This window comes from Scomber japonicus, chromosome 23 (assembly GCF_027409825.1).
Source record: "Scomber japonicus isolate fScoJap1 chromosome 23, fScoJap1.pri, whole genome shotgun sequence".
Taxonomy (NCBI): domain Eukaryota; kingdom Metazoa; phylum Chordata; class Actinopteri; order Scombriformes; family Scombridae; genus Scomber; species Scomber japonicus.
In genome coordinates, this window is record NC_070600.1 from 19,156,039 (window position 1) to 19,179,514 (window position 23,476).

Below are 23,476 nucleotides of genomic sequence, written 5' to 3' on the forward strand. Positions count from 1 at the left end.
GTACAATGCCCTTTATAAAACTATACCATAAAAAGGGAAAATCTGAGTTTAATGAGCACTGTACTGTTGCCAAAGAGGAGAATAAGGCCATCAACCTTTACTGTGTCCTGAAAAACTCCACAACTTTAGTGTGCTATTATCCTCTTGGATCGCTATGGTGACAGAGACAAATTAAAACCTGTCTGCAGGAGAATTGTCACGTCAAACCAAGAAGGATGCCAGTTAACTCGTGTTTGTCAGCTGACAAGTTTTGAAATATGTAAACATGATACAAGCAACAGGTAAAGCTAATTTTTATAGGTCTTCCTTTTTTACTATGGCTTATAAAGCTGAAACAAGAAGCCAATTAGTCAATTAGTTGACCATTTTTCAAGTAACATTACCAAACATTTGCAGGTTTGAGCTTCCCAAGTGAAGATTTGAAGACTTTCTTTGTCATACATGACAGTAAATGAAACATTTTTTGGTGTTGGACTGTTATGTTGATGAAAACAAGACATTTGTAATATCACCTTGGACTCGAAGAAAGTGCGATGGGCAATCACCATTTTTTTGTAGTAAACATTTCATCTATGAATCACAAAATAATGACCTTATTTACTGATAATAAAAAAGTAATAATTGCAGAACTAATTGCTGCAACTTAATACTGAACTACAAGCAACTTCCTCTATGCAGTATACATTTTATTACACTATAATACCCTTATTGAGAGTCTTTAGTGTCATAGTAATGTATTGTGACTCTTATTGTTGTCCTGAGGCAGTATTGAAATTATGTGGAAACTTCATGTGGAAACAGCCTCTCAACAGTGATGATTAACGCATTCAGGGTTGAGGCTGCTGCGATATACAGTACATTACACAGCATTGCACATGCATGGACACATGAGTGCATCCACACATGTACAAAGCACACACACACACACATACACACACACACACAAAGAGCGCTGGTTAGCATAAGCAATACATTGTGTCTTTCTTCCCACGCACAAAGACCTGAATGTAAAGTAAATACACCTGTTGTGTACAAAGACCGTGGTGTGATAAGATAGTTGACTTGTAATCTTCTCTGCACTGAGACATTGTTCAGTGTACTGTACTTTCAGTTGACTTGTAAACACACAGAATTTCAATTAAGCCAGTAGCATGGCTGAGATTTACTGCCTGTGTTGTATGAGAGTAATAAATAATCATTTTATCTCTGCTCTGTGATGTTAATCTGGAGTTTAAGCAATGAGTGAGTGGCTTTGTTCTGAATTCAGAGTGCTGGCCAATTCATTCTGGACCCCAGCTGATGTTTACTCAGGCTGAGCCAGCAGCTGCTCACACGGTCTGCGTCAGCTCAGTCATCTGACAACGCGAGAGCGCTGACATGCATCTGTCACGGCATCACAAAAAAACTAGCCCACTCATGTCTCATCTTTCTCTTTTTCTCCTTTTTCTTCTACGTCCAGCTTCTGCCTGGCCGCCCAGTATCGGCAAGATGAATGAGAGTCGAAGGGAAGCACTGGCGGCGGCGGCTCCCGAGCCCACCACCGCCTCCTCCTCTACGGCTGGCTCCAACACCACCAACATGGCCGGCACAGGCAACGGTGAGAAGGATGAGGCCTATTCCAAGCTGAAGAACAAGTTCATGAATGAGCTAAATAATCTCCCATGTAAGTGTGTAACCTTTCTCCCGTCTGACAGTGAGGCAACTTCAGAGCTGAAGCAATTAATCACATTATCGATAAATTGATCAACAGAAGATGAATTCCCTGGTTTCAGTCTTTCAAATGTGAATATTTGTTGGGTTTTTTTATGATTGTAAAGTAAATGTCTAGATTTTGGACTGAAACAACAGATTGGAGATGTCACCTTGGGTTGCAGGAAACTTTTCAGTGTCTTCATTTAACAGATTTAACAATTAGTTGAACAGAAAATAATAGTTAGTTGTTGCCCTAGACAACTTTTAATCCACACTGTGTTTGTGCTACTGCAAAAAGTTGAATTTTATGCATTTACAATCCCATCTGTTATCTGTCATCTGTTATTCAGATGATTTAAACCCGTTCTAGTGTCATAGTAGTAAATTAAAAAGTAAAATATAATATTTGCATGCAGGACACGTTTGGAGAAATTCAAATCAGGAGAAAACAGAAGGGAGAAACTTATGTTCCATATTTGAGTCACTGACAAGAATCCTTTATTTCAGTTCTTTACATTTGTTGATGATAAAAGATGAAAGCAAACATAAGGAATCGTCTAATTGGAAACGAGTCAACAAGAAGATTAATACTGTATCTGCGCACTGACTACAAATCACAAGTGGATTAAAATAGACAACATTTCATCCCCAGTTGGATCTTTGTCAAGTCACAATGCTTAAAAACATCCATGTATAGACTAAAAGGCTCATCGGCTCTGTGACAACAAGTGTGGTCAACCATCCTGGGTGTAAAAATACAATTCTAGGAGTGTATGACAATGAAATCACAAGTAAAGTAATCCCAAAGAGTAGGAGTAGAAATACATGAAATATTAATAAATATATCAAACTGATGCTGTTTCCGGTAGCCTTGCACATATGTGTCATGTGTGCTTAATTATGCTCCTCCTGCCATGAAATGAATAAATTAGAAAGTTGGCCCTTTGGTGCACTCTGATTTTTTCTGGTTAAATTGTGACTCAAAAATGATTCAACAGTTATTGTGACTGAACTTTTGTTGATGACGCACCAGAAAGACGTCAGTGATCTTTGACTAAGACTTCCAGTGAATCAGGTGCACTAATGATTGATTGTAAAGTCAAAGTAGTAGCAACAGATTTGAGTATATTTCATGCACAGAACAGCTCAGATGGAATTACACTCTATATTTAATTAATATATATCAATCCTAATGTTGTGTTAATGTTCATATTTGTCGCAATTTATTCAATTTATTCAATACAAATGGTCCAAATACTTGGACCAAATATATTTTCATGCTTTGGCAACATCATTCTTGAAACCTTCATATTTATAAAGCCCATTGAATTAAATGAAAATAATAGCATCTGAAGTGGAGAACATTTGGCAACAACAATAAAAGTGTTTGACACGATAAATTGCTAAATTACACGTAACAGCCTTTTATTATATTCTATTTCTATATCCTCTTTTTTTTCTTGTATTTTTCATTTGTGCATAATACAACCTGCAACCCTGCCTGCCCTTTAACCACATACTTGTACATCCATATGGTTTTCTTTGAAGAAGTATTAAGTATATGAGCATATGGTTGTCATTGTGTCATTCAAGATAAAGCTCTCCCTAGAGATCCAAGGGTTTTTGCATTCATCGGGAATCTAAATATAGATATATCCACAGGCTGGTGTGGAAGTAATTCATGCAACAGGAAATGGATCCTGTGGAATAAAAATCCTATTTCTTCAAATGACACCACTAGTCATAAAGCCCTTCCAGGGATGTAATAGTGCTAGGAGATTTATTTGTACTAGAGTGCATATTTACCAAAATGAAATCCATTTAACTCAGTGTGGACTTGAACAAGGCTTTCTCATTGATGGAAAACATAGAGACACATTTAGATTTTTGAAAAAATTCTTTAGTATTGAGGGTGAAAGGATAGGATTGTGATTGCAGTATGGGGTTACTGATGATGTCCCCTTTGGCTCAGCATTGAATGTCTGTCACTGAGACGTACTGCTACTCCTACCACATCTAGCCCACGCTCAACACCTTTTTCACTTCATCTTTGGCTGTAAGGCAGAGGATTCATTATCACTTCCAAATGATTGCATTAATCTGGAGGATATTCTTATATATTGATCCTGCAGAGAAAAGTTCCCTGCAATCACCCCAAAAAAGATATACAGAATCTTAAATTACTCTTTTCTCACCTCATTTTCTTGAGTTTGCTCCCTGATGCTGCCAAGCTGATGATGAATGCCCAAAGACTTGTTTACTCTGTGGAATATCTATACTGTCAAGAAAAAGTCATGTAGCAGATTTAACAAGGAATATGCAGGAGGAGAAGCTGCATGCTCAGCGCAGCCTCTCCACTGCTGCTGCAGAAGCTTGTCTTTTGAGCTTATAACCCAGTTTAAGCCCTGCAAGGCTTTGAAGCTGGTTGCATTGAGCTGTCATACTGGCCTAACTTGTTGCTGTCCATCAGGATCTGCAAGGACACATCTCTGAGCCGGGGATATTCAGCTTCAGTCCCATCTGTTGGTTGATGGCCCTCCATGCAGAAAAAACTGCAGATTTTATTCCAATCTTTCCAAATGGACTGTGTTTGCTTTATAGTCTCAGAGATATGTTAACATACCTGTTCTAGCCAGTAATCGTACCTCATTTATTCTAGTTTGGTGTTGATCTTCAGTTCTCATATGATTCTATACAGGGATGTAATTGCCTTTTTAGAATCTAGATATCTAGTTAATTAATTAGTCTATAAAATGTCAGAAAATAATGAAAAATGTCTATCAGTAGTTCACAGACCTCAGGGTGACATCTTGAAATTGCTTCTATTGTTAAATCACTTCATATATTTCATTTACAGTGATGCAAATAAATCCTCACACTGGAAAAGCTGAAACCAGTCAAACGACACACAAACATACACAAGAGAAACATTTTGAAGAAGTCGATAAAACGAGGCAATCAAACACTAAGTTAATATGAATGTGTGTTTCATATAATCTTGTGAGTACGTTGATACCTTGTGAAACCTTCTGATGGCTTTGTGAATGAATTTCGACTTCCACAGAAACACGAGCACACACACGTACACACACACACACACACACACACACAGAGGTCCGACTGTGTAATCGCAGTAATCCATATTGTGACTTCTCATCAAGCAGAGAGGTTGCCTCCAAGGAAACCAGCGTATTGAATTTCTTAGTAAGTTTTCTAAACACCCAAGGCTTCACTTTCCGATAACAATTAACCTCTGAACACAGAGGCTGTTTGATCCATGACTGCTGGCTCCACCAACCATTACTCCAAATAACACAGACAAGCGATTGACATTTCGGGAAATAAAAAATGGCATTTTTTTTTTCCTTACTTCTTTTTTTTCTTTTCTTCATCAGGCCTTTTACGCTTTTAGGCAACCAAGGCAAGACTCATACATGTTAAAAAGCTGAAATAAGATCTGCCTTTAAGTCATATCAAGTAATAAGTTGTTAAAGTTGTTAATAAGGAAATGAAAATCAACTATTATGGTGAAAGTTTTGCTTCAAATGGTAGTTAATCTTATTCTACTACTGAAGCTGTCTGACATCTCATTCCAGCTGACACTTTTATCTCAAGAATTTCATATTTTAAAGACTAAAACATAACTTGTGATTACCTGTGACTAGGGTTGCAAAGGGGTGGAAAACTTCCGGTAAATTTCCATGGGAAGTTAAGCTGGGGAATTTTGGAAATATTCCAAATTGGAAACTTTCCATGGGAATTATGGGAATTTATGGGAATTAAATGGGAATTTATGGGAATTTATGGCAATTGAGGGTCATTTAGTGGAAAGGTATCATATCTTAAATTTATATATTATATGCCAGCTGACATATTAAAACAGATACAATTAAAACAGATTTATTCATAAGTTGAATATGATCAAGTTCAACAATCAAAGAGCAAAAACAACTGTGCAGTCCACAGGCTTTGAATTGTAGAAATCATCTGTGCATGTGATGGAGGAATGCACAGTGCATGTAGAGGGCGTGGACTCAGTGTGCACAGTGCATGTAGGGGGCGTGGTCTCAGTATGCACAGTGCATGTAGGGGGCGTGGCCTCAGTATGCACAGTGCATGTAGGGGCCTTGGTCTCAGTAGCCCTGCAGTAAACAGTGTGCTATGTGAGCATGTGATAGCATAGATATTCAACTGTACTGCATGATATCTGGTTGTTTTAGTCAGGATTATGCTAATATTATTTTACACAACTATATTTAAGTTCCCTAATAAGAACATACCTTCAGTTTAGTAAATTCCCGGTTTATTCCCGTTCATTCCCGTTAATTCCCATGGAAAGTTTCCAAGTTTGAAAATTCCCAGAATTCTGCAACCCTACCTGTGACTAGTTTAGTATTTTCAGGCTCTACAGATTAAAAGTGTTGAATTCTCTTACTCAGAAATCTCTGCTGAGCTCACCCTTAAAAGCAGCACAGCATTAGGGTTCATGTTTTGTTTATATGTTGTATCCTGTAACAGCACATACACAAAAAAGCTTTTTCTGTCTTGTACACGGAGGCAGACTTTTGGGACTGTTATTTATTAAGACTGACTACAAGACCAAAATAATGTTCGGTGTATCTTGAGACACAGCTATGGAAAAAAAAAAAACACAAAACGATACGTGAGAGTTTTTCTGTGTCTCAACTTGTTTGACTTCGGGGCCCGCTCACAGTCAACAGACAGCACAGTATATTAAAGAGGATTATGCTTGTGGATCAGTAGAGCTATTCTTCTCTGCTTGCCTGCTGCTTTGGCGACAAGCCTGGTTCTCCACTCTCTGCCCCCTCGCTGCCACACCACCAAGACACCATCAGGGGGCTGGTCAAATAAAGCCAGACCCATCTTCCCTCAGAGCCGTTAGTCAACAGATATAAAAGAGCTCAAACAGCCCTTCTGCCTTCTAACCTTTGTAGACATCTGAAAAAAAAGGTTTGGTATTATGGTATCCAATGACAGTTGAGATTTTTGTCAGCATTGGTGGGTCAGAAATCTGTTATGAAACTTTTGTAAACACGGATGACTTGTATGAGCTGTTTGCTGTCATCTTCCATCTGTAATCACTCAGAAAGCAGCAGACCAGACAACAATTTGTCCTGTATTCTGTCACGAATTTGTCACAAGTTTAACCCTTATTGATCTCTAGCTACCAACATACATATAGTTCCCTTCCCTTTTCACTTGCAGTGTGTGTCTTTCAAAACAAGTGTAATATACACTTAAAGTCATGAGTAGCCTGTCTTTGTATTGTGCTAACCAAATAATAATACTAACTGAACTTTATTTTGAAAAGCGCCTTTCATGAAACCCAAGAAACACAGACAAAACACACATTTAGCCGGCAAAAGCCTGTGACTTTCACATGGCTATACCTTACCTAGAAACTTGAAGATATGAGCTTGACCGAGCTGAGGAGGAAGGGGGAGGGGCCTGTGAGGAGGAAGGGGGAGGGGCCTGTGTGCGTGAGCAGTGATCAACATCTGTCAGACACTCCATCAGACACAATCCTGGTTCTGATTGGGGTTTTTTTTCCGGTTGCGGTGGATTCTGGCAATTTGCAGTAGGAGCAGTAGGCGGGGCTAAATGTTTGTTTTTTTGGGTTTTTTTACAGATTACTAGTTTCATGTAATGCTGTCTTTACATAGTGACAGTCTTAGCAAATATGACAAAAAGTGACTTTTATAATACTTACCAACTGCAGCTTTACGTCATAAGTAGTCTTGGCATTGTGCTAACCAGTTATTTAGCTTTTGTTATTTAGCTTCTGTTATTTAGTGCTTAATACAAAAAATAGCTGAGGCTCTTTTGCAGGTATTTGGTCAAAAATGAAGGTAAGGAATCACCAAATTTAGTACAATTCACCCTAAAGGAAACATAATGGTCTCTGTACAAAATCCCATCCTCAATACTTGAGATGTTTCACTGGAGGCCAAAGTGATGGAGTGCTCAATATTGCCATTAACAGGGCAGCCTTCCTCACTGAATTGTGGAGTAGAATTTAGGTTCTGTACATGCATAATACTTTTCATTTTGTGGTAATTACCTGTATTTGCTTCGGGTTGTTAGTTCTCGTTTTTGCTCTTAATGCATCATATTACAGTCTTCTGAGGAGCAGAGCACTCTCAGGAGTTGGTGACTGTATTTGATGCAGCCCACGTTTAAATGAGTCATTCCACACGTATGTACTCGGCTTGAATACACCTTTACTGAGAGTGAATCAATAGAGATGTCAACTCCTTTCTATGCACCATATCGCTACCTTTCTTTGTGCCTCAGGATGGAAATCACTGCGCTTTTATCTCAGGTCATTATCACATCTATTGTTGTAAATCCACCTCAGGTCCTGTTAATGTAGCATCACTTCAACCCATAGATAGTAACTGTATTATTTGGTCAGTGCACATTTTCTGATAATATTCTGAATAATGGAGCAAACATAATAGAAATACGTAATTCCACAGCATCACAAAGAAGACAATATACCAGCCCAATTGTAATCAAATATTGTATTGTATGAAAGGCATAACACCTTGGATTAAATGAATCTTACTCACAGGATCTCTGAATACAGTTTTAATTATCATCAGGCTGCTCGGTTACTGTATGAAGAGTCATTGTTGCACATAGTTGGAAGACGCTCCCTGGTGCAGTCATACTGTTTGTTTAAACAATCCACAGCGGGGATAGGGCGCGGACAGAGTGTTGCTCTCGTAGGCATAACAAGATATAATGTCAAGGTTAATTGACCAACAGAGTCCTGTCACATTAGATTAGTGTGGGCCGCTGGAAATGGATGTAACCCAGATGCAATATTACACACATATACACACACACCACCATTTTAAATGCATCCAACAGACTCTGCACAGTTCATAAAAACCTTTCTCTCTAATGTAAAGTGCTTTGTATTATCAGAGGTGTAGCACTCATCATTTTGTTTGCTACACATTAAATAACACATACAGTACAACATTAAATCTCTGGACACATTTTCAGACTCAATAACAAAATGTTCTTGCTTTTATAAAATAGGGATGAAATTAATTCCCAGCATCCAAAACACTTTATAGATTGGACTGTGATACCCTTACATTGCAGGGCATTTCCTTTTAGATGCTGGCCATCATTGCTATCACTAATGACAGCAATGCACTCACCAAAGTAACTGCTGAGCTCTAGGAAAATTACTAGCAAAACAAGCAGTCAAAGGATCAGACTGGTTATAAAAGAGACAACAGTTTATTTGGACATTAAACCAAAATGAAGCACATCTGAAATGTCAGTGCCAATCTGTCCTTGTGCAAGAAAGCAATACGTTGTAATAGACCATGATTACCTGTTAAATTCTAATCTGAACATTTTGACATCTAACTTAATCAAAAATTGTAACTAAGGCCATTTTATAGCTGCATATAGTCATTTCTTTTCTCATGAGATCATAGGGATTTGACTCCCTTTGGCACGGAAGCACATAGTAATGACTCCTAGACATGTAATATATACTTCACTTACTGTATTTCTGTGCAATGACTTTTGAACACCTGCAGTATGTGTTTAAAGGACACAAAATGTCAGCGAGTGAAACTTGACTTTTCGCTTTATGCTGAGGTTGCTACTCTTTGAACTCCCTTCACGGCTTAAAAATGATATCTGATAAGCTTTTCTCTAGGAACCCAAACACAGCGCTGTGGTGCATCAGAGCCAAAATCAGCGGGGCTGAGATGTTGCAGCAGATATTATATTTCCTATTTCACTGGCTAAATACTGTTTGTGTCTGTCTTTCAAAACTCTGTCATATGAAGGTGTTATTCAGAACAATTGTTATTTTCACTGTTGTGCTGGGAACCACTTAAATATACTGTGCTTTAGGGGGCAATATTAGCTTGATATAAATATGAAGGAGTTTTTTAAAATTATGACATTGGTAGACGGAGTAATGGCTCAGTGGTTATCAGTGACACCACATCATGAGAAGAAATTTCTCTTTTCTTTATGTTGGTTTACACCCACATTCTGCAAAATGTAATTCAACTTCAACTCTGAAATAGCACATAAGAATAGAGTATAATGTCTTTGTGTAGTAAATGGCATTATGATTGCATCGGTCTGTGCCAGCCTTGGATAAGTAAGTAAGATGAGAAAGTAAAATGAGGAAAAAGGACACTGGCTTGTACTGTAGCTCCCAAAGTGGTTATATTATTGGCTGAAAAAGGCAACAAGCAAAGAGCAAGACCTATCTAGACCCCAAACTAGTTACATTATGCCAGCTTCATCACAACCACTGACACCCCATCAAGATCAGCTCATTATCGATGCCAGAAGAAAGTCAGAAGAGCAGTCCAGAGTTACCACAGCAATGTATAGTCACAGAATTTCCCAAAAAATAATAAATATATATTGGAGAGTGTGCAAATCAGACATATTAAAATGGTAAAGATTATCTGACCAGATTACAGAGTACCACATTAGTTCAAGCAAAGTCACAATTACATTACCTGATTGGCATTTGTGGCTCATTAACCAGCTACTGTGGTGCCAGCTGACTATAAACATCCAATTATGTTCCTATAAGTGTAGCAGCATTTATATTCTAGTACGAGTACTCTGCCAGTACTTTCGTGCCAATGCTGAATGGGCTTTGTAATCTTTAGCACGTTGTTGTACTGCACAAAAGACTCGAAATCTCAATGTCGTAAGGGAAGGTTGTATAAAAATTGCTTTTGGCTGGAATGTCAATATTGCAATATCACAATTTTCCTCACAGCAAGTCAAGGTACTATTCATGACAGCCTTGTACAAGAACAACTTTAATTTTCTGCTTTTTATTCTCTATTTTCTTAGTTTTTAAAAATATCCTTAACACCAAACTAAAGGGTTTACCAGCGTTGAAATGATCAGTTCCCAGAGTCGAAAAGTAATTGGACTGCAGTGGGGCAGCTGTGGCTCAGCAGGTAAAACAGGCCATTCATTAATCGGAGGGTTGCCAGTTTGACCTAACCCTAACCCTTTCTCCTGCTGTCCACTCAAGACAAAAAGTACAGATCTACAATATGTTGAATCAACTAAAAACTCCAGAAAAATGAAATATAGCTGTAGGGGAAAGGGCCCATGTATATGTCACTCAGTGTTTAACCACTGTGAATGTTTCTCATTGTTGGGTGCTCTGGTTTTCCCCCATGCCATGCCATTTTGAAGACAGTGCTGAAAAGTGATTTGAGCCTTGAGGAACAGCAAACATGGATTTCATCATGCACAACCCACCCATTAGAGAAACTCCATTTTCCATGCCATGTTGCACAGCGGAACAAAAGATAAGTGCTGGGAGTTGAAGTGCAGTGCGCGTGCTAGCAATACTCCCTCTCGCTCTCTCTTTCAGTTTCTCGCTCTATTTCTCTCTCTCGAGAAAAGACAGTCACACAATGTAGTTAATTAGGAGATGCTTTTATTGCTTTCTGGGACTCAGGTTCCTTTAATTAAGGAACACAGAAGTGCCTTTCACTGGAAGATGCGTGCTTGATGAATAAGATAAGGGCTTGGTTCATGCATTGATTTCCACTGTAACTGGTTAAATGGCATTTCATCAGACGCTTTGAGTACTGATGAAATGCCAAAATGACTCTAGAGTAGCACGAGGATTTGGAGCTATGGAAGAAAAATTTTACAGTGTATTCATGTTGATTTCCGTTAATCACAGCTTCCATTTGGAAAAAAAAGAAATCACAGATCGACAGTTCCTTTAGAGGCGTGATTGCTTATCGGTGCGGTTTGCCACCTTGAAATACGAACCTGTCACAGCTTCGACACTTCCATTAAAAGACTGTCTCCTTACCTTACCATGTGTTTGTATTTGAATGTGCGAGATAAAAGTAGCTGTACCAGTGCTGAAATGTGCCACAGAACCTTCAGAGGTGGAAGTGTCACACAAATGCTCCTGATTTGTCCAAAGTTTGGGGTCAACAGGGTTTTCTGCAAAGTCGGCACAAACCCCCCACCCACATAAATGTCTTAAAAATTGTAATCAATAGTTAATAAGCCAATCAATGAAGCTTTATATACTAGTCATAAGTCATTGATTACAACATTTGATCAAGTTACTTTTGATTATTGGATATTTTTAACCTTTTTAAAATTATTTTCACTTTCTTTTTGTTTCTATCTTGACCATTTTGCTTCTTTCATAAGTTGTGTATTTTACTTATTTTTAAATCTTTATGTTTGGTTTATTTAGCTTTTTATTGTTTTATTGATCAATGTTATTTTAAACTGTTGTTTGCTTTGATATTGCTATTGTTGTGTGGACCACAAGAAGACTGGAAACCATTTTATGGAAGCTGATTGGCATCTAAGAATAAAGAATTTCTGTCACAAGGTTGTGAATTTTTCAATTTAATTGTTGGATCTTCTGACCTTCAGGAAAACCGAAGCAGATATCTGGTCTAGAATCCATTTTATTAACAACTTATTAAAATTTACTTAATGAGACCAGACTTAATGGTTTATTAGCAAGTAAGAAACATGAGCATTTATTAATTGATTATCAACATTTATCACCAATTAGAACAGGCACCTGGCAAAGGTTTGATTTTTCACAACCTGGAAACCCCAAATTGAATGTTATTAACCTTTCAAGCGACATATTAATTATTAATGAAGCCATTAGTGACACCTTGTAAAACATTCATAAAAGGTGCCAATACAGTGGCCACCACACATTTTTATAGAGATCATAACCTAAGTGCCAAAATTAGAGTGAGACTGCCCTTTACCACTCCATATATGGCTATTTAATCGTTTTTAAACATCACTATAAAAATATTTACACATTTACAGTCAAAGTTCAGTCACTTTTTATGTATCTAAAGTATTAAGTGATGAAAAATACCTGACCCGTCATGTAGTTTCAGTTTTCCAAAGTATTGGTTTTGGGCGGCTCATTGTAAAAACGAGACCCATCCAGTGTCACCTCCATTACCACACTGCTCCGAGACAAGGCCAAAGCCGTAGATCCTAAAGTTATTTTAGAGCTCCACTCACAGTTTTTCCTTGGAGGAGAGTGCTTATTGATTTTGTCAACAGAGCATCGATTTTTTTTTTTTTTTCTCTCCCTCTCCCTTCGGACCTCGGCAAAAGAACCACAGCTGAATACATGCGAGCAAAACCTCAGAGTGATAGACTGTGATATACTTTTCTGTTTTGATGGGTCTTTCTTGAGTTTTCAGATAAAGTCTTCAAAAGGCTGGAGTTTGACCCGGCTTATGTGTTATCTTTTAGTTTGTTGGATTTATGAACACCATTGAGTTTTATTCCTAAAATGAACCATTACATGTACTGAACTTTCTCAAGGTCAAGGATAATTTATACTTTTTCATAGATGGCATATTCAAACTACCTTAGTCCTTAGTATTCCCTTTACCTTTCACTGTAGTAAACACTGCCAAGCCAAAAACATGCTTGTGAAATTGGCTAATTTGTCTGTTATTCCTGTCTATTAAAATGAGGGGTGGGCTGCCAGGTGTTCGGTGTCTGTTGAGTGGAGTGTAGGAGCAACGATTATGACTGCTGAAGGGAGAAGTCTGTTGCAAAGTCTCTCATTATTTTCAGCCCATCTGGACTTTATGCTGTCTCTGTGACGCTTTGAACAACCTGCTTCTCCTTCCATCATTGTGTCTGTGTGTAAGTGTGTGTGTGTGTGTTGTATATCTTTGTGCATGCAACAGGGAGAATTAACAGGTTACTGGCTATATGGAGGTTACTGTAACTGTCAGTGTGTTTCCCAGCTGGTTGTTAGAGCTGTCACTGAGCTATTGAGCTATTGAGCTGAGTGTCTGACAGTCTATAGGCGACACAGCTTGTTGTCCAGTCTCTATATAGTCTATGCAGTAGGCTGAGAAGTTATGATAGAGGGGAGAACACCATTTATATTCAATTGTGCATTTCAGATTTTGCATGTTATAATCAGTTTCAATTATACAAACATGATAGGTTGTTTGAGCTGCTCAGGAGGAAGAGATAATGTCAGTGGATCAGTTAGACCCATACTGCTGCTCGGAAGCCAATAGTTTAGAATCTAGGCATCTTGAAAATTTCAGGTGCATGCTGGGAAAAATAAAAACATGAATTCTACTTATATGGGCATGAGGCGGGGCCATGTGTGGAGCCATGGGTGGAGCAGGAAGGTTGCGATAGGTTGCGAGGGCTGGATCTCGAGGACATTGGGCAATCAACCTGTCAATCACGACGTAGCCACTCCCTAATGCATACCCTGCTTTATCGTCAAATATAAAATCAGGAAGGCCAAAATGTCACAAATGAACATCATACTGCATTGAAGAAGGCTTTAAACTAGCGATTGAGACCATAAACACATTTTGAAAACGTTTACTGAGGTTAGAAATCAAGTGAGAAGTTGGTGAATTCTCCATTGACTTGTATAGAGACGGAAGTCCTTTTGACACCAAAACGGTCGCCCCCTGGTGGCCTTTTGATAGAATGCAGTTCTAAGTTACTTCCGGGTTGGCCTCATTTCAGAGGACCGGAACTCCCCACCTGGTTAAACCTTAATGAATACAGCTAGACTTTTGGCTGCTTAACAGACCCCACTGGTGGTTTTGCATGTTTTAGCACTGTAACTATTTATTTTTAAATCATGACATACAAATTTAGTCCTCTACTGTGGTAGTGACTGGTTTCCATTTATTTCACTATGGTACAAAAATAATGCAAAAGACTTGAAATGTGTTAAAGATGGATAGTCCAGGAGCGCCCTCGTATCTGAGTGAGTACAGCTCATGCCATGTGACCTTTGTTGCATGTCTCTCTCATTTCCTGTTGGCCTCTCTGCCACCAACTGTGCAATAAAATAAAATAAAAAAAATAAAAAAGATGAAACATCCAAGGATGTACAAGGATTTTTTGTCCTTTGGCCTTTTTTGTATAGACACTTTATAATTAATATGAGTAGCATACTTAAGCAAATGTGTTATTTTCACTCATTTTGTATCTCAAAAGGAGTACAAAATTATCTTTAAATGTTCAAAAGTTGAGTTTTTTCTTTTGTTGAATTTCTGGAGTAATTAAATGTTCAAAAAGTATGTCCTCTGATAATTTAAATTAGGATTCCACATGGAAAGTGTTTATCTGGTCTGTCAGATTCACACTTTTAGTTTAATTGCACCAACACTCTCTTCAGTATTTTCATGTTTAAGAGGACTGAATCCTTCCCTAAAGATAATGTATTTATCTTATATGCAGCTTTTAAACCCAAACAGCGTTAGTTCTTCACTCTGCTAAACTTTGCAAGAAATCCATTTGACTGTTTTTATTTACGTGTTTCTATTCAGTGTCTTAATGTGTTGTGGTACTGTGGTACTGCTTATTACACTTGTCGAAGAATGGGTGAAAGCTGGCAGCTCTAATAGAAGTAGACACTTGTGAAATTGAAGATGGACAGAATGATAAAAGAGATATTTCTACAAGAAATCCATTTGACTAAAAAGAATTCACTGTAAATAAATGTGACAGCACCAAACAAACTACTCACAAACATGGCTGACACATCATAATTATGTCTTTCCCACCATCCAAAAAACACCTTAATGCACGAAAATGGACAGTTCTTATTGCAGGTCTGTGTTAAAATGTTCAAATGAAAAAAAAACACATTCAGAAATCCTAAAATATGGTCTGCATTGAAAATAGTAACCACAGGTTGTCTTTTGAGTGCTTGAAAGGCATCCAAAACCATAGACATGGTTAAGACTCTGAAAACGTACACTAAAGGTTATAACACATGATGAGCTGTGTGAGCAATGTTTGGTTTAATGGCTCCGTTCTCTCCATATAAAAACAAAATGGCTCAGCTGAGGGGCATAGTGGGAGTTGGCTGTTTGACAAGGACATGATTACCGGTAAATTGAGAATTCGACTGTGGGATCGCTGACAGGTGATTCCATTTTTCAAATTAAGAAGGCAGCCATACCCTTGACCTTTCCTACATTGTTTCTCTAACCTCCTATTGACTGAACTCTAAATGTGTCTATGTGGAGAAGTACTTCCTCTGAGAGATATTATTTCTAAACTGTGGAGAAAAAACAATATATGCCTCAAAACCCAATACAAAGGATAAATTGTGTACTATTTTAAAGGTAATGTGAGAGTTGAAAGCATGTGAACAGTGTGTGACAAAACCTAGTGAACCTGTTTGGTTTGACTGCATCATTGGCTTGTCATGGTCGTACCACTGGTAATGCCTCTCGAGCACATCCTGCAAAATTACCACCGCTCTCGGTCCCCGGCAAGTTCTGTGTTGCCGGTGATTGCTGTGAAAGTGTCAGCTGTCTGTGAATCTTTTGTTTAAATGGCAAATGGAAAATGCCAACATCTGTTACTTCCACTAAATGGGCTGAAGCTGTTCAGTTGGGTCTTGTCCTTCCAGTCAGGGCTGATCGTTAGGAGTCTGCCTTTTATTGATGGCTTAGGTGCTGATTTGGCATGCCAGCTTTGCAGGCACACAATTCTCCTCTTTTATCTCACCTGTCAGTTGGTATAATCCCAACTTTTTGGAGCTTGGTTCAAATCCTACTTTGGCCTGTAGTTCACTAAAATTTTGCTTTCTTGTCTGCAGGATCCAGCCATATTTTATTGCATCGAAAAGTCTAATCTCCGAAACTTTCCTGTTTGCTCTTCCTCTCCAGTGCCATATTGGGCCATTGTCTCTATTGCCTTTGTGGCAGTCATCCTGGTGTTAGCATGCTGCTTCTGCATCTGCAAAAAATGGATATTAAAGAAGAAAAACAAAAAGAAGGGCAAAGACAAGGGCAAAAATGCCATCAACATGATGGACGTCAAAGATGGAGCCAAAACCGAGGTAAAGACTTTGAACTATTGTTTACACTTCAGAAAAATAACCTTTCTCACATGTTAATTCGATGTTTCACTTACTGCTGAAACATTGTATTTTTGCTGAATCTCTCCTGCTAGAAATTGTAAATGAGTATATAAAAAGAGTATGTCTTAAATATATCCAGTAATGTTTAGTGTTTTCATGTTATTTCCTATTTGCCACATAATTTTATCTCTTTATAAATTTGCTGCTTCTAATGTTATGACAATGACAAATTTGATTGGTGACATTTGCATTATTTCCATCAACTCATTCGACACATTCGACAAATGATTTCACTGTAAATATGGCTGTCAAACACTTCCCAATTTTATTGCAATGGCAGCTTTTGCACTATATGTATTTTGTATATAATATGTATTTACTGGTGCCAAAGATATATATACAGTATTACTTTCAGGTTCATTTTTTAGATAAGATTTCACTGTTTAATTAAAATAATTAGAATTAATTAGAATTCAGTCTAATTATAGGAGAGTTTATTGAAGTCATTTAAATGGCTTCAGATTGAAGAGAGAGTTTCAATCTCTCTTCTCTCCTATTTTTGTTCCTGTGAGTGTTTCTTTTTTTTTTTTTGTCATATGAGGACCTGCTCACTTGTTGAAGAGTGTGAGTAACATTTGCCGTGTAATGAAGTGGTATCCACCCAGAGAAATGACATCACCAACTAATAAACTACTGGGAGGGAATTTAATTCAACTTTTCCCTTTCAACAATAAAGACTGGGATGTCAAAATGTAACACTGACACTTAAAATGGAGTTAGCACACTAATTGCACCAGCGGAGCGTCATTATACTGCCATCCTCGGTGGAATCTCGTACAAACTGTGTTTAATTTTCTGCAACACCTCTGCTATTAGAGGAGGATCAGAATCAACGACAGAAACCACTGACAATATTTTCATACTTCATTTGACTTACTTACTTGTAGAGGAATGCGTAAATGAACACGTAAATGTTTTATGACTTCATTATAAAACAACGAACAGTGGAAAGCTTTAACAACTGGCAAGGTCGATCAGATTTTCCATTAATTCCCAATATTCCGATTGCATTTGTACGATCCAATTTTTATTTTCAAATAGCTATTAATCAAAGTAAAAGACCTCATTTATTGGTCGCGCTTGATAACTAATCTCTAAGATCAGTGAATCTGCTACTTCTGAGGCAAGCGGTCATTTCTCCTGGTGTGCCCAGACTCTGGCGTGTTAACTCCTGTGTGTGGTTGTTTTAATTTGTGTTTCTTCCTTCTATGTCCTCCTTATCTGTGTTGTGTCTGATGACTGTTCGGGATGGTCACTGGCGGTAGGTTCCTAAATGCTGTTGGATCTTCTTAAGCCTGCTGCTCTGACGTTTTTTTATAGCCTCTTGACAACAACTTACTCCCATTGAACCAAATATATGTAACTATGCATACAGTACATGTATATCTACTGTATATATGTGTGTACAACCTGCATATGCACATATATATGTATGAAAGAAGCACTTGGTGCACCTTGACAAGGTTGAACCACACTGATTTTCGTGCCAAGCTAAAGTCTCCTGCCTTTTCAACCTTTCATTAACATTTGAGACGAGTGGCGGCGAGCAAACGTAGAATGATTGAGAGGCTCTACAAGTAAATGTTCTTTTAAAACTGGTGATAAAAAAGAAACTTTTGACACAAAGTAATATTTGCAGTCACATCTGTCAACCCAGGTGAACCCAATCACACTTTTCTTGGAGTACAAATGTACTTTTGATAAATTAGATGATTTTATTTCCTCAATCATTTTACCTGCTCTACTTTTTATGTGTTAAACAAAACCTAAACACCACTCAATTTGGATTTGCTTGCAAAAGGCGGAGACCAAGTGGCTCAGCTGAAACTTGAAAACCAATCAGTGTTGTTCAGCTTTTTGCTTTCACATGAGCAACTTGACAAACTAATAGGAGCAGGCCCCAATGAACATTACAACCCCCTTTTACCAACACCTTACCACCCATCGCTGGCATGATGCTTCTAGCTACCATCGGCGTAGGGGATAAGATAAAAGCTTTAGGGTTATGATGACAATGTGAGTGTATGTCTGAGGATGTTACCAGACTTGGGGAATGGGGAATCACATGAGAGCACTGGTTTGAACGACAGAGAATGCTCTGCATGCCTAACGAAAAAGAGACATCTTGGAAGGCAACTTTTGAAGCTGAATGAATGACCTTGAGAACTAGTCTTTGCCTCTTCAATCGCATGTTGTTTTTATGAAAAACTCCTCCGCCCCACTCCTCCTACCCCTCACCAATGCCACCACCTGCTACCCACACCCTCACCTAAGTGCTAGGCCAGTGAAAGGGCAACTTCACTTCTCACTCTGACACTTCCCAGTTGATATGTGTTTTTGCCAGAGACTTGATCTGCCTGAAATAACATCAAGGGAATTGTCTTACTGTGATCTTTTCTGGAAGCATATCTCTCTCCTTCTTTGTCTCCTCTCTCTATGTCTCTCTAAGCTCCTCCTTTCCCTCCCCCCTTTCTTCCTCTAATGCCTGCCCATTGCTCTCATCTCTGGTGCCATCATTTGATCTTTCCTCCCTTTAGACAGAAACACCCAGAGATTGATAGAAAAGCATCATCAGGGGACCAGGCCCGGGGCTTTAGTGCATCACAGAGCATGTCCTGGTGTTAACTGCTATGGTGTTTTAGTGCTTGCTTCCCCCGTTTCCCCCCTTATACACCATAAAACAAGTGGCAGCTTTTACAGGAGTAGGTCCACTGGCAGGACCTGGGCAGGGAACGGCTGGCTGGGTGCTAGCACCAGCGACAAACAGGCGACACTGACTCTTGGTGGGTGTCTCCTTCAGGCCTTGAAGGATGAGGAGGATGCGGAGACAGGGCTGACTGAAACGGAGAAAGAGGCCGAGCCCAAGGAGGACCAGAAACTTGGCAAATTACAATACTCCCTGGATTACAATTTCACAGAGAATACGGTAAGGATCAGTTCTCCGAATCTCTGTCACTGTGTGTCGTTGTTGCAAAAGGTCCTCCTTCGTAAGTATGGTCACACCCAGCGTTTGAGGTGGTCCAACTTATCATCTGTTCACTGTTACCCACAGGAATTAAACATGACCCAACTCAGGTTTTGCACAACTTTCTTCTTTTGTTGTCTTACCACTGCTGTAAACACAGTCTGATCACTGAGGCTTAAGAGCAATCTCACAGGGATATTGTGGTGGTCGACTTTGTGCGTTTGCCACTGAGCCTTGTAAAAGATACACAATTGGGATTTGGTTCCTCTCTGAATTTGTTTCTTTCTACTTGATTGAGAACAGCCCCTGCAGATATCCATCTGCTTTATTTTTTCCACTGACTGAGTTTTAAAAAGCAGAATGAGGAAGCGCATCAACTTCCTGGTGCCAGATGTTGTGTGACAGATAATAGATGCGGTGCGTGAACACAGCGCTGTCCCTCACTGGGCTAGCTAACTCCCTATTATAAACAGAACTGACAGCCTGAGATTAGACAGTAACACTCGCTACTCCTACAGTATAAAGACTGACTCATACACTGGCGTAGGTACATCCACCTTATCTCCACAAATATTGGTACAAAAAGTGTCCTCATGCAGTTTGTATCTCCTTGACTGGTCAATAATCAACATTTCTAGCAATTCATCTGTGCAGTATTCATCAATACACATATTACAGAGTCAATAATGAAAGTAATAAAAATTCAAGGGTGCAGACACCATTAGTTCATTCAACCAGGCCCTTATTTCTTTTAAAGACAATATGACGGAGTATTGAGTCATTTCATAGAAAAGGATATTATGTGGACTTATTACATTTCACAGAGTTGATCTGTCATATAGTCGGAGGCGGTGACAGGTCTCTATGTGAGGTTCCTGATTACACTGGTGATAAGATCCACAGTGGAGCTAAAGTGTAATGAATAGATGACGGTTTTCATGGTTTGTGACAGTGACCTCAGAGGAGCTCGGCTCACCGCTACTATGGCTGCCTCTGAAGTTAAAGAAGCTCACAACAGGTAGACCTAAAAACCCAGGTAGGCAGCCGCTCATCCGACCCACTTTCATCTCAGTGACAGACACAGTCCAGAGGCGCAGAAGCCTCCAGGAAATGTTTTTTTCTTAATCCCCAGGCTTTCATGTGTTCAATGTGAACACTATATAACTGCTCAAGGGGAACTGGCACGGATGATTGGTTGAACACCTTGGCTGTATGTTTCTTTATACAGCAAAAGGCTGAGAGATGGGAACTGTGTGAAATTTCCTTTATCACTGAATAGGTGACAGCTTTTAAAGAGCGAGTATTATGGAGAACAAAAATGGTCTTCTGAGGGTCGATTTTGCAGTTAGACAATGCTATTCAATTACTGTTGAACAATGAAGCTATTACTCTTCATTGTTTCCTTTGCCTTTTCATGTGATGAAAATGCATTGCTCCAAAAAGCCAATTTGATGTGCCTCTCTGTGCGATGTCACAACTGGAAAGAAAGCCCAAAAATCCTTGGCAGTTGTGTTCATATTGGATGATTCTGCAGTGCGTCATTTACCTTTCAATGCTAACATTCAGTGGCAGCACAGGAAGCAATGCAAATCTGTTATCATAGGTTGGCTGCAGAACAACCTGTAAACACAACACTTATATATTATCACCTCATAAGACTGATAGCAAACAATTGCAACATTAGCATTGATTTGGAGTTGTGTTTCTGGCCAGTGTACGTTAAATGTTCATTCTCCGTGTAGCTCTTTGTTGGGCTCCATCAGCTCCTGTTCTTAGCTAATTAAGGCTCAGCTGTGCTCACTAGCTAGGTGCTAATTTAGTCTGTTTAATGCTGAACAGGTAACATTTGAAGTGGATTTATCTGAGCTTTTCTTATTACTATTAACAGCTTCTACATGTCACTACATGTGATCCATTTTACATTATACATCATTTGATCCATTGTTTAGTGCAGATTTTGCCATTCTGTAATTGCCATGTGTGGATATTGTAGAACTGCATTGCAAAATTGATGTTAAACAGCTGCCTGAAAGGAAAGGAACTTCAGATTAGGTTTATGGATTTCTACATGTCACTACATGTGATCCATTTTACATTACACATCATTTGATCCATTGTTTATTGCAGGCTTTGCTATTCTGTAATTGCCATGTGTGGATATTGCAGAACTACATTGCAGCTTATGAAAAATGAAAAATTGGTGTTGTGGCAGATTACCCATTATCAGTATTATGTTTGGTAACAGGATTGGAAAAACAAACAAATGATATTCAGTTTTCTAATTTAGGGTCTGAATCAGTGCTAGATGTGATGTTTAGATATTATAATCAAGGGAGGGGACAGAGTCATCAATAGTACCAGCCAATCAGTGTAGTGGGTCCTGAATAATATTATTGCTATGTTTATGAACCCGAAACAGGCTATTTCAGTAAATGTGCTTTTAGAGTTCCGGACACTAAGTGACTTTTGGTTAAATTTAACAATATTTGGTAAAATAATACCACAAGTAAGCTTCATAAACATGTCGGAGTCATACTAAAAAATGAGAAAATTGACCCTTTAAAATTATGCAGTAAGTCATAACTAATTTGTTGTCTTTGGGTCGTATGATGACTTAAAAGCTGTGTCGGTAAAATCATCACCCTGCCAAGACAAAGGCTGTGTTTGTATTTAGACTGAGGCAAGAACATTAGACTGAGTGCGAAGGACTTGCAGATTAATGTCAGGTCCTCATGGCAAAAAGCCTCATCTTTGTTTCTGTCTGTTAACCACCACAAATGGCTGCTGCCCCTAGTGTTGATGACACCGGGTTTATACACTAATGAGACGAAAGGTTTTGTAAAGGATCCAAATCACTCAGGGAGCGGCGATGCGGCTACATCAGGCAAATACACAGCAAATGAACCACAAAGAGCCCTCTCAGCACAGCAGGAAGAGAATTATAATGTCATTCCTACTTTCAACATCATTACCATATTCATTGCTCTTTCCTCAGGTCAAGAGCCGGCCTATTGTATTGTGTCCAGTCAGAGTATGCGAATTTTAAACTCATCATTAAGATGGAACGAATTTCAAAACATTCAGATTTGTATTATTTTTATATTTCAGAATGTCCCCTAGACAATTCATTCCCAAAAATAGCACACAAAGCATCTGCCGTAAATATTGCTCTGGAAAAGCACTATTGGAAGTGTGTATGTATTTGTGTTTGCAGTCACAGCAGAGCCGTGATGCATTAGGACAAAGCCCTCCAAGATAAGCTGCCAAGGGCTGAATCACCACCCTGTACACATTCTGGGTACAGTGTGCTGCTCACTGAACTGTAAAGTAACACACAGACAGCGAGGGGTTAATATCAGCAGCCCTGTGCTGTGATCAGGTCTGAATCCTTAGTTAAACTGAAGCACACACACAGATGTGCAAACATGCAGCCACAGTTGTTGCTCTTTTTCTCTAAAAGGTGTAACGGTCAATTGCCAGGTGTTTGAATTTTTAAATAGTGCTTATAATGTGTCTTATAATGAATGAGAGAACATTTTAAAAGTTAAAATCCAGGTAAATAATCAAAAACATGCTTTTCTCTGTAATAAATTGATATAAATCAAATATCTTTGGTCTATGAGAAATGATACAATCTTTAACTACCGTATTTTATTGGACTGAAGTCTGGCAATATTCTGTATTTTTGTATTTTTGAGAAATGCATGAAAAGACCAATGTTTTTATGTTTTCTTTGCCCTGTCTGTGGCACTCAGCCAAAAGCCCATTTGGCCCTGCTGAAGAAGTCAAGCTTTGAAATCGGGTCACAGATAAATACACTAGTTAGTGTGGTT

At 38.7% G+C, this 23,476-nt stretch overlaps 2 protein-coding genes across 2 annotated transcripts in view; both read left to right on the plus strand.

Moving 5' to 3' along the window:
- The first annotated feature begins 1,488 nt into the window (after window positions 1-1,488).
- Window positions 1,489-23,476, plus strand: part of syt1a (synaptotagmin Ia) — a 45,609-nt gene continuing 23,621 nt past the window's right edge. Inside the window, exons 1-3 of the mRNA XM_053344108.1 lie at window positions 1,489-1,663; window positions 16,425-16,597; window positions 19,479-19,604. Coding sequence (XP_053200083.1) covers window positions 1,489-1,663; window positions 16,425-16,597; window positions 19,479-19,604 — 474 coding nt within the window. The remainder of the gene's footprint in view (window positions 1,664-16,424; window positions 16,598-19,478; window positions 19,605-23,476) is intronic.
- Window positions 10,796-23,476, plus strand: part of LOC128385253 (NADH-cytochrome b5 reductase 3) — a 46,356-nt gene continuing 33,675 nt past the window's right edge. The window contains exon 1 of the mRNA XM_053344109.1: window positions 10,796-10,806. The gene's annotated coding sequence lies outside the window, so the exon portion shown is untranslated. The remainder of the gene's footprint in view (window positions 10,807-23,476) is intronic.